The sequence below is a fragment of the Dacryopinax primogenitus genome (assembly GCF_000292625.1).
Source record: "Dacryopinax primogenitus strain DJM-731 SS1 chromosome Unknown DACRYscaffold_19, whole genome shotgun sequence".
NCBI classification, from domain to species: Eukaryota; Fungi; Basidiomycota; class Dacrymycetes; order Dacrymycetales; family Dacrymycetaceae; genus Dacryopinax; species Dacryopinax primogenitus.
The window spans coordinates 806,437-818,002 of record NW_024467216.1 but is presented as its reverse complement, the minus strand read 5'-3'; the positions used below and the strand labels follow the sequence as shown (position 1 = coordinate 818,002).

The window sequence follows — 11,566 nt, the reverse complement described above, 5'->3', positions numbered from 1 at the left end:
AACCCTAACCCTAACCCTAACCCTAACCCTAACCCTAACCCTAACCCTAACCCTAACCCTAACCCTAACCCTAACCCTAACCCTAACCCTAACCCTAACCCTAACCCTAACCCTAACCCGGTCTGCGTGCATTGAATGCTTACATTCGATCCACTTAGTATTAGTAGGAGGCATTAGATATTGTATTAATTAGTATCCCAATGAAACGTGCCATAAGTAATGAAACAGTTGGTATAAAGATGCAACAGTGAGTATCAAATGTGTAAAAGCTACAGTAGTCCGACCGATATGGAGCTTGGGAATCGAGAGAGAGCGTCAACACGCTACATGTCAGCGTCTCCGTCTGAATCTAATGAACCCCGTCCTTCTTCCATTTCATCGTCGTCCATCGAATCGGCAAATGGATCATCAAGGTCTTCCTCCTCGAACTCTTCGTCCCGAGGCACGTCTTCGGACGGACTGTCAGGGCTCTGGGGCTCCTTTTCTTCGGGCACATTCTCGGCTTCTGGTGCATCTTTCAGCGACTCTGCTGTCATTCCCTGCACCACCTCTTCTGCCGGCTTGAGGTCTAGGCTGACTAGGCTGACGGAGATCGGTTCTACCTTGCGCGAGTGTCGGGGCGACGAAGGTAGTCTGAAAACTGGCAGTGGGACATCGCGGCCACGGGCGATGGCAGAGGAGAATTCTTTCGTGTCATCCATCCCGGGGATGTGGTCGTCCACGTAGTTAACAGGCTCGTCGTGCACGCTACCACTGGGTGACAGAACAAGCGGCGGACGGGAGAACTTGGCCGATGGGGACATAAGGCTTGCTCCACGAACCGGGGTTGTAACCGGAGTGACAGTGTGCGTTCCGCGCAAGAAAGCGACAAAGCTCCGAACCTGATAAGACTTGTCTTGGATCAGCCTTCGGATTAAGGCATTGAGCGGCCGCGATGCTGTATCTCGGAAGAAATTGTCTGACTCGATAGTTAATAGATGCGTCCATTCTGCTAGAGGAGGGTGCATACCCATCCCCACAGCAGAGGCAACGAGCCGGGCTACTGAAATTCGTACATCGACCACTGGATCGGTACCAAGTGCCCATACGCGAGGCCAGAGGGTATACAGATCGTCTTTCATCTCATCGGCCAGGAGTGATTGGATACAGGCAACGAACCTAAAGGCACCATTAGACGGGAGAGATTATTGACTAAAGGAGGCACTCACGTCATGCGATTTCGGAACGAAGGGTGTTCCGATAGATGCAGTAGTTCTTGGCGTATGGCTTCCTCACCAGGCCCGCCTCGCAAAGCCGCACAAATCTCAGACACACCTTCGGCTGCGCTTTCTCTAACAGCAGCCACATCGTCTGTCAACGCAAGTCCGAGGAGGGTCCGAAGACCTTCTGGTACACCTTCGACGTGCGCGCTGCTCTGAGCAAAGCTGGGAAGCTTAGTCGCTAACTGTTCACGCAAGCGCCAACGCCTGGCCATGATCCCGCTCCACCAGATACGCAGGAGCTGGACAACCTCTCGTGGAAAGTCACCACCAACCGTCTTGAGCAGACCCTCGATGGATTCGATAGCCCAGCCAACGACGTCTTCGTCCACAAACCCGTGAGACGTAGCCTCGAAGGAACGCTTCCATACGTGGACCAGGTCTTGCCGTGCTGCTTCTGGACCGATGATCTCTGCCAGAGCACCCAAGCTGGATGCGAGTGTCCTCCGCACCTTCAAGCTCTTGTCACGAGCGAGATACAGGTAATAATCCCGCAGCTGCGGCCAGCGGTCTTTACCAAGCGTGAGGGCAACAGCAGGAAAGTTGAAGGCACAGACCAAACACCGGTCCGTGTCTCGCCTCGTGGTAGGGACGGGCTGAATACCCAGGCCAGGGGTAGTGAGCCATTCCAGGGGACTCTCAGGATCTGAGTCAGTGTCTTCTGGACGATTATTCGGATCGCCTAGGAAAAGCTGGACTAGTTCCTCTGGGGGACCACTGGCGTCGTCCTTGAACGTCGCTATGGCTTCGCCGAGCAGTTCGAGGCAAGCGTTCCGGACGGCACGAGACGGGTCGCTAGCCGCTGCGAGGAAGATCTGTAAACCGAGTGTGTAACGTTCCTGGGGCTGAAGCCGAGACAAAATCGGAGGAGCGGAGAACAGGCTCGAATGCCGGACGTGCCAGAAGGGATCGCTCGAAAATTGTAGTAAAAGGGGGACGAGGTCCGCACGGACAAGGTCTGGAGATACCGCTTTCGCTAGGGCACCGATAACGAACCCTGCTTCGCGTCGCACCCACTCATCGGCCTGAGAGGCGATCCGAAGAAGCTCTGGGAGGAAATGACTTTCCAAGTCTACAGGAGGAAGCGCAGCGGAAGAAGCAATGGCGGACATGAGTGCCAAAGCAGCGATTAGTGCCAGCGGGGAGGACTTGCCGGGCAGCTCATGTGGTGCTGGTCCTGCCGCGTCCTGGGGAGGAACAGGGAGCCAGTCGGGAGAGATGTTCGGGGTGATGGTCGGCTGGGGAGGGGGAAAGTTGACAGGGGGAGAAGGAAAGTATTCCGGAGGCATGGGCGCCTCTAGTGGGGGGGAGATGACGATGCCTGTCGCTGGCGGAGGTGCCTGTTGTTCCTCCTCATCGATATCCATGGGCTCCTCCTCTTCGTCCTCCTGGACGATGTCCATGTCTTCTCCATCATCGGAAGGCGGGTTAGGGGAAATACGGTTCTTGACAGTAGCCTCTGAGTCGCTGGGTATGAGACTTGGGGAACCGGGCGTCTCCTCCTCACTCTTGTAAAGAGGGGAAACCGCATCGGCCTGATCAGGAGACATGGTAGCCATCCCGAGCTCGGAAGCCTGAGCAACAAGCTCTATGATCCCATGTGCGTCTATCTTGCCGCTTTCCTCGTCCTCATCCTTGTCGTTGGCTGGCGTTTCACCGGGGGCCACAGCAGGAGAGTCATTGTTGTCAGAGGGTGAAGCATCGATCGTCATGGCTGGCGTGTCTTCGTCGCTCTGTTGGAGAGGGGAAGGAGACTGCTTCGCTTCAAAAGGTCCAGACGCTTCGCCAGATCCACTTGTGGACGATGGAGCAACTCTGAGGGAGAACCCACCCGGGATGGGCAGATCTTCCTCTTCGTCCACCAAGTCGTCCACCGTAGGAAGGGCAAAAAGGCTGATCCACTTTGGACTCATGCAGTGCAGCAAAAACGTGGTCGTCCCTTCAGCGAGGAGCAGAGCGGACCCCACTGGTCTAGGCTTGTCCAAGAGCTCGTCCTTGTGGTCCTCGGCTTCCGAGGGTTGCGGTGTTGAGGGGAGTGTATCAACCTTGAATGGTGACACGGTGGACTCGGCTGCCTCGGCTTCGGGAATGATGGCCGGGATGGTTGACTCTTCGGGCGCCAGAGCATCGGAAACCATCGTTTCCTCCAGATCCTCGGTCGCGGGTACCGCAGTTTCCTGCTTGTCGACCACATCGACCGCAATGTCGGGGACTTGACTTTCCTGCACAGTCATGCGCGTGTCTTCCGATTCCTCGTTCCCGCTCTCCTGACCAATGGACTCGAACTTCCCACCCGAACTCGAGTCAGGCGCACCTCTCTCAGCCAACTGCACGTCATGCAACTCCTCAGTATCACCCTGCGGCTTGTCGTTCACTGTCGGCAGTTCCGGCAACGCTTCTGGTTCCTCTGGACGATTCGGCAGTTCACCTGCTGCTCCACCTGGCTGAGGAAGGCCCACGGTTCGATGTTCCCATCCCTCGGCAAGACCGAATTGCCCGTCCTCCCCATGCTCATACTCCCAATCTCCCCTCTCGCTCGCTCTCTCCCTCCTCGTCGCTTCACTCAGCTCGTCCAGCTCAGCTCTATCATAGCCCTCTGCCTCGCCCTCGTCCTCTTCCAGCCTCGCCATGCCCAACACGACTCCCAGAATGAGTTCCCGGCGTATCATGTCCCTCTTCTCCTTTCCTACCGCGCCACCCCACCAGCCTTCCCATTTCTTCGCCTTTTCTTTTTCTGCCTCTTTGGCTTTTCTGCGATTGAGAGGCCCTTTGGCAGGTAAGGCGGTCTCGGATTCTTCCTCGTCTTTTAGTTTCTGGAGGACTTGGACGACCCCCCAGCGAGCAAATTCCTGCACACTGCGATTTACGTTCAGGAGCAGGCTTCCCAAGAGGGGCGTAAAACTCGAGACGGATATGACAGGCGGCCCAGCGGGGTAAGGGTGATCTTCCGAGTGTGCGGAGGGAGTGAGTGGCTGTTCTTCTTCGGTCAAGGTGCAAGTGATGAAGAAGTACCACATGACACGAGCGAGGGAGGGCGCGAATGTCTCCCTTACGGTATCCTCTGTAGCATATATTAGTCAATCGGGGGTTGTGACGTCTTCCCACTCACCCGAGTCTGTTCCCAGGCCATTGAGTAAAGGGAGGATATACTCGACCGCCTCATGTGGGTCTACCGTAGGAAGCCATTCCGGAAGTGTCCGCGCGACGAACAAGCGATGATACGCAGCGTCACTATTGGCAAAGAGGAATATCTTCTCGAGTGTGCTAAGGTTCTCCGAGTCGAGGAACATGTCCTCACTAGGGTATGGTATGCCCTGGAGGGAAGCGGCTTCGCTGGCTGGATTTGCAGAACGAGGAGGTGGGATTACGATTGGGGAAGGAGTGCGGCGTTGTGATTGACGGTGGGGAGGAGGGTCAGCGGGTGGTGGAGGGAGTGGTGGAGGGCGAGAGGAAGGAGAGAGCGAGAGTGGGAATTGTTCTGGTGAAGGTGAACGAGGATCCGACATTGGAGGGATGGGAGGTAGGCCTAGTTCTAACTCTGGTGAGAGTGAAGCAGGTGGAGAGAGGGGACTTGTAGGGAGAGAAGGATGATTGATGATAGGAGAGATGGGTGTTGTGGATATTGACTGAGTGAGTACATTCCTCTGTCGTGTTTCTGGTGGTGGTGGAGCAGGTCCTAACTTTGGACGGTGCGGTTTATCTGACTGTGACGAGTCAGTGAGAGAATTCCTGCGTTGTCGACGTGGTGGAGGGGGAGGAGGAGGCCTGCGATGAATTGATGTCATTGGTTGGTGTTGTTGTATCAGGGAGGACGAGGCTGGAGATGAAGTCTGGGTGAATAAGGGAATGTGGGATTATGTATCAATGCTTACCTGACTGTGCCTCGTCCTCACTCATTGTAAAAGGGTGTTGTGAGAGAGGGAGTGGAAATGCTCAGTACTTGGTCATGTGAGCGTATATGCGCAGAGCAGAAAGAGAGAGAGAGAGAATAATGACCGACACCGATTGATGGGACACACACATCTCTCTCTCACTCTCTTTCCTCTCTCATCACTAATTTGATCCCGCGCTCCCCCTTCTCCCCTCCGTCCTTTCGATCGCCCACACCCAGGCCCTGCAACCCCTGGTGACGTCATTCCATGCATGACGTGCACAGCCCAAGGTTCCATCCCACTCTTTCCCTCACTCCCTTTTATATTCACAGCACACTTTCTCCCTTCAACTCAGGGTAGGTTCACTATTGAAGGGGAACTGTACAGTACATCAGGCACGGGGAATGAACTCTCCCCCTGGTGCCATAGAAGCAACTCCTTGCACACTGAGGACAGAAAAAGGCACCGGCGCTTTCATTCCGCATTGTCGGCCAACACTCGGCAACGCGTCACTCGGCTAAGGCACACACACCAGAATAATCCCACATCACTCTGATCATTCATACATATCCTACATACATGACAGCGACAACCCGCAAAATCCTAGGATACACATAAACACAATAAACACGTTCCCATCCAGTCCACGTCCAAATGACAGCATGCTACAAAGCGGCAGGAACCCGATCGCAACCAGGAAATTAAGACACCACGACACTGACAGCCCGATAGAAGACAACGTCGACACCGCAAAGTAGGGCGACGTCTGCGCCGTGATCACATACGGTACAGGCCCAAGCCCAGCAGCGAAAGCCGCCACAAACCCGACAATCCCCACGGCGGTTACCACGGGCTGCCCCGCGTTCAGGCCCACAGCGACCAGCACACCAAAGATCAGCGTGCTGACAATAGACGCTTGCAGGATTGTCCGCTTCCCCACTCGGTCGATCAGGAAAACAGGCGGAAACGTCATCACAGCGTTGATCACAGCTGCTACATATTAGCCCTGCCCATTCATCCTTCATCGCGCTCACCAATCAGGATCGAAATATAACCCGCAAGATCCGGCACAACCCGCCCAAGGATACTCGTGCTGTAATACATCACCGCATTGATTCCAGAGCCTTGCTGTGCGAAGAACACCAGAAGCGTTACCATGAGCGGTCGACGCAGTGCAGGTGACGTAAACACTTCCTTGAACGTCGCTGGCGGTCTCGGCACGGGCGTCGCTGGAACATCGTCTGCTGCACTGTTCTCCCCGTCAAACAGTGGTTGTCGCTCGGCTTCTTCTGGCACTGACCAGCGTCAATACACGCGCATATAGGTAACATGCAACGCACCTTCATCACCAATAGCAAGATCAGCTTCACCCCACAGAAGCTGAGCCGCGCGCTTCGCGTCTTGTTCCCTTCCCTGATCCTCGAGCCACACAGGGGTATCATAAATAAGCGAACTCGTGAGCAGCTGCACAGCGCCGAATCCAGCGGCAATGACCAGCACATAGCGCCAAAGGCTCTCTCTCGCTAACACGAGACCGACGCACTGCGTCAGCAGGATACCAGCAACAATTGAGAGTTGATTCAGCGTTCCTGGTTGTCGTCAGATTGTGTACATTGGCATGTAGTAGCCCGCTCACCCATCGCCCCTTTAACGTTTGGCGCAGCCATCTCAGACAACATGATCGGGACAACAACCAGTCCACTTCCACTCGCGATACCGATCACCAGTCTGGGGACCGATCAGACCTAATCTTAGTATGTGCTTCACTACTAACCTTCCCAGCAGTAGGATGGGATACGTCCACGCACCCGCCATGGCCAGTGCGCCCACCAAGAACATCGACGTGCTCACGACCGAGGCTCCCTTGCGCCCCAGGCGATCAGACAGGCCTGCCCCGATCAGAGAGCCGATAAGACCCCCGACAGTCAACGCCGAGGTCAGCACGCCAAACGTTGCGTCGCTCATGGGTATACAGGACGGCAGGAGCAGTGGTCCATCTGAGGGACTCGTGTTCTCGCAAGACATGGTCGCCTGCAGCTGGTTGAGCGCCGACGTGTGGTATCCAAACTAGTTCATTGACGTTGGATGCATTCATGACCACCAGCCAGGTATCCTTACCTGAAAAGCAGGGAGGACCGTCCATAGTACGGCTCCTGTAAAATATAACGACGGCATGACCAGATGGACGGCTGAGAGAGAAGCGCGTGAGTGAGCGAGAACCGGGACACGCGACTTAGGGTTCGCTTTTCATAAACCCTCAGTGGCAGTGCTGCTTCTCGTGGCGAAAAAGCGAACTGGCCCCCGATCGCAATGAATCACGTCTTGAAAGTCTTGCAACGTACCCGACACGCCGTATTCCAGGACACATCACCCGCATATCCGGTTCACACTCATCCAGTATATATATCGTTCATTGCAACGAGGGGTGACGCAGACAACGCCCCCACGAGATGTCGAACCATGGTAACTCGATAAAACTCATCACTGGTGCGTCCGCGTCTCTCACCCAGCCGGCGACTTGCTGAATACAGTGCAGGTAACAGTCACACAAAACTCGCGGAGGATGTTGCGGAAAGGTGTGCACACTGGTTGTCTGGCGCAAATATTTGCTGAACTGGGATAAGGCTCGGGGTTCAGCTCGTCCCGACCACCGTCAAGAAGTTCTCCAATGGCGAGACAAATGTGAAGATCGGATCTTCGGTGCGAGACGAGGACGTCTTCATCATCCAGTCAAGCTCTCCGAATGTCAACGACCACTTTATGGAACTCCTCATCCTCATACACGCCTGCAAGATCGCATCGGCAAGCCGCATCACCGCTGTGATCCCTTGCTTCCCCTATCAGCGACAAGACAAGAAAGACAAGAGTCGTCTCCCCATCACTGCGAAGCTCGTCGCCAACATGTTAACTGTCGCAGGTGCAGATCACATTATCACGATGGATTTGCACGCCAGCCAGATCCAGGGATTTTTCGACATCCCCGTGGACAACCTCTATACGGAACCGATTTTCCTCCGATACATAAAACACCAAATAGAGGGCTGGCAACACGCAATTGTTGTGTCTCCCGATCCAGGCGGAGCAAAGAGGTGAAGCTGGATCGTATTCGCTCCCGAATCGCGCTGACGGTCTTTTCAGGGCGGCACAGGTTGCGGACAAGCTGCAGCTCGAGATCGCCATGATCAACCGGAAACGGGACAATGCAGGGCTCATTCAACCAGAGAAAATGGAGATTCTGGTAGGAGACGTACGGGGAAAGGTAAGGTGACTGCCTTCGTAATGTATCAACCTCTTACCCATGTGCTCAGGTCGCTATTCTTGTGGATGATATGATCGACTCAGGGCACACTCTTACCTTGGCTACCCATGAACTCGTAGAAAACGGTGCCAAGGCAGTTTATGCCCTTGTATTCCATGGTCAGCCTCTCTTCTGGGAAAGGTGATGTGTGCCTGACGGATGTTGCACAGCACTGCTTGCCGACGCTAACCTGCATGAGCTCGGGCAGCTGCCGCTTGAGCGCCTAGTCGTTACCAACACAGTGGATCAGGCAAACCACAAGTTACCAAACGGCAAGTTGGTTGTTCTGGACGTTGCCGCTACCGTTGCAGAGTCGATTAGGAGATTGCACAACGGGGAGAGCATTAGTCTGTTATTTGGGGAGCATGACTTTATGATCTAGATCGCGAGCGATATGTGGATATGGAAATTTGGATTGTGACTGTATTTATATCTAGAACCACGAGAACTCGATTCATTCGGGATGCTAGTCATAATGCTCGGTGATAAAGCAGCAAACTTCTTAAGGTAGCTTTTCCCATACCCAGCCCCGAGGGCAAAGGAGGTCCGCCCGGGTGGTTCCGCGAGGAAGTGGTAACAAGATGCCCGCGTCCGATCGGTCCGGGGCTCCGCACCTCTTAATTTCCCTCCCCGTCACCCCGCACAGCAATTGTGTATCTTCTTTCACCAACGGTCAACTCCATCTTTGCTGTTTTTTGTCTTTAATCGCCCAAGTATTGTCGGCTAGCCACCCCATTGGATACCACACCTGCGGTGAATCGCTTTGTTTTGCACGTGTTCATTTTCGACAATCAACTCGCTATTCTGAAACCATCTTCTTCTCCATGCAGTGTTCTCATTTTCTCCGACCGAGACCGATTTTCTTCAGATGGCGCGCTGTCCAGCCTCGTAAGTGTTCGCTTGGAATCTGCAGATCTTCCACTTTATGGGATCGTCTGTGTGTGCGACCTCCTGTATATAAGAAGCTCACCAGGGGGCTTGTCCCTCTCGCTTCCATCATCACTTGTCCCCACAAATTCCCTTTCTTCCTAAATGTCTGCCTCTGTTCACGAAAAGCCACTATCACCGGAACATGAGGAGAGTTCCGATCAGCTTGAGCCTGTCGACCCTCCAAAGGAAGGCGAGCTTACTTCACGTCTCGCCGCCGCGTACCAGTATGGACGGCCAGATCCGTTCGGAAAAGGCTATCTGCGAATGTATCTCTTCTGCTCTCTAGTGTATCTCTGTTCTACAATGAACGGTGCGTGTCGATGTTAATCTTTGCGCACTATACTCACACAGCTGGTTGTCCAGGGTTTGATGGTTCCCTCATGGGATCGATTAATGCTCTGCCCAATTACACGAACTACTATGGTTTGCCATCCTCTGGAAACTCCTCAACCGGCATTGTCTTTGCTATCTTCTTCGTGCGTCTTCTACGAGCATGCTTCCCGGTCAGCATCAACTGATCTAGTGTGAAGGTCGGGCAAATGGTCGGTGCTTTGTTCATTTGGTTGGCCGATTGGCGTGGCCGGCGCCTTCCAATCTTTTTGGGCTGTATTGGCGTCTTAATCGGCACAATCGTCACATCTACTGCGAAAACACTGGGCGTTTTCGTTGGTGGTCGCTTCCTGCTCTCTTTCTTCGCTACATGGGCCACAACTTCAGCACCTTTATACATGATCGAGATGGCGCCCCCATTATATCGTGGAGTCATTGCAGGACTATATAACACATTATGGTATATGGTGCGGAACCTTTTTTTTCCCAGAACGTGTTGTAGAGGCCAAAACTATATATAGGGATCGATCATTGCGACGTCCGCCGTCTACGGTGCTCATCTCCATCTCTCGTGGGATGGCGAATTAGATTGGCGTCTACCCCTCTGGCTTCAAATGCTCTGCCCCGCCATTGTAGCGATATTTATTTGGCTTTGTCCCGAGTCCCCTCGATGGTGCGTTTCCCTTGCGGCAAGAATGAGGGATGACTTATTTTGGATAGGTTGATTGGAGCTGGCCGTTCAGAAGAGGCACGACAGATCTTGGTAAAATACCATGCCAATGGTGACGAAAATCATCCCCTTGTGGCCCTGGAAATGGATGAGATGACCGAATCGCTTAAGCACAATCCGATGACGAGCTGGCGAAACTTCTTCGACCTAAGAGTGCTGGTAAAGACAAAGGGCAGACGCTACCGTCTCCTCCTCGATATTGCCTTCAGCTGGTTCGGGCAATTTTCTGGGAACAAGTAGGTTTTGATCATCTCTGAGAAATCTGGCTGACCACGTCTGCAGCATCATTTCTTACTACCTTCCGCACCTGCTCGATAATGTTGGTATCACCGACGTCAACACTCAGCTTCTTCTCAATATTATTTACGCCATAATTGGATGGGTGTTTGCTGCCGCTGGGTTAGTAAAGCTTGTATTTTTCAAAGGATATGGCCCGACTAATCCCCCCTCCAGAACCCGTTTCCACGATGTGTTTGGGCGTCGCACAATGTTCCTTGGTAGCATTGCCGGCATGATCGTTTGCCTTGCAATCACTGCTGGCACTGCGGCTGGTTATGTTCATACAGGCAGCCAGCAGTCATCAGACGCCTCGATTGCCTTCATTTTCATATTTGGAGCCGTATTTGCCTTGGCATTTACTTCCATGCAACCAATTTACCCTGGGGAAGTCTTGTCCAACGACATGCGTGCAAAGGGCATGGGTATTTTCCAGCTAACTGCTGGCGTGGCCAGCTTTGTCAACACTTTCGCCGCTCCAGTAGCGCTCAACAACGTACGTTCTCTTGGCATCTTCTTTCCAGTTGACTGATGAGGGGGCCAGATTGGGTATTGGTTCTATGTATTCTTTGTCTTCTGGGACTGCTTTGAATGGATTATCGGTACGTAGTAAATCCTTCTGTACTAATATTTTTTTCTGATTCGTAAAACAGTCTACTTCTTCTTTGTTGAGACCAAAGGTCGCACTCTTGAAGAGCTCGACGAGATCTTCGAGTCGGACAATCCTTGCAAAGCGAGCCTTAAGCCCATCGACATTCCTATTTCCGACGAGAAGGCAAATCGTGTCTAGGACTGTTTGATAATGATAGGACTTTGTATTACAGTTACGAATAGCTCATACGCGAAACGGAATGTCATGAATTTCTGTGAT

The 11,566-nt window shown here is 53.4% G+C and overlaps 3 protein-coding genes across 3 annotated transcripts; 2 read left to right on the top strand and 1 right to left on the bottom strand.

Moving 5' to 3' along the window:
- Positions 1–323: 323 nt before the first annotated feature.
- DACRYDRAFT_18146 (uncharacterized protein) lies at positions 324–7,156 on the bottom strand (the record flags this gene model as incomplete). Its single annotated transcript, XM_040771336.1, has 9 exons — positions 324–1,158; positions 1,209–4,320; positions 4,369–5,024; positions 5,711–5,734; positions 5,854–6,124; positions 6,166–6,426; positions 6,472–6,720; positions 6,768–6,859; positions 6,906–7,156. The coding sequence occupies 9 exons, from the start codon at positions 7,154–7,156 to the stop codon at positions 324–326; spliced, it is 5,751 nt and encodes a 1,916-aa protein (XP_040625461.1).
- A 407-nt stretch (positions 7,157–7,563) lies between these two features.
- DACRYDRAFT_71077 (phosphoribosyl pyrophosphokinase) lies at positions 7,564–8,849 on the top strand. Its single transcript, XM_040775932.1, has 6 exons — positions 7,564–7,618; positions 7,668–7,707; positions 7,756–8,220; positions 8,270–8,390; positions 8,440–8,548; positions 8,600–8,849. The coding sequence occupies exons 1-6, from the start codon at positions 7,582–7,584 to the stop codon at positions 8,809–8,811; spliced, it is 984 nt and encodes a 327-aa protein (XP_040625460.1). The 5' UTR covers positions 7,564–7,581; the 3' UTR covers positions 8,812–8,849.
- A 410-nt stretch (positions 8,850–9,259) lies between these two features.
- On the top strand, positions 9,260–11,562 carry DACRYDRAFT_24564 (sugar transporter). Its single transcript, XM_040773738.1, has 9 exons — positions 9,260–9,669; positions 9,723–9,835; positions 9,890–10,156; positions 10,211–10,362; positions 10,410–10,655; positions 10,702–10,818; positions 10,873–11,191; positions 11,240–11,297; positions 11,349–11,562. The coding sequence occupies exons 1-9, from the start codon at positions 9,462–9,464 to the stop codon at positions 11,483–11,485; spliced, it is 1,617 nt and encodes a 538-aa protein (XP_040625459.1). The 5' UTR covers positions 9,260–9,461; the 3' UTR covers positions 11,486–11,562.
- The last annotated feature ends 4 nt before the right edge of the window (positions 11,563–11,566 follow it).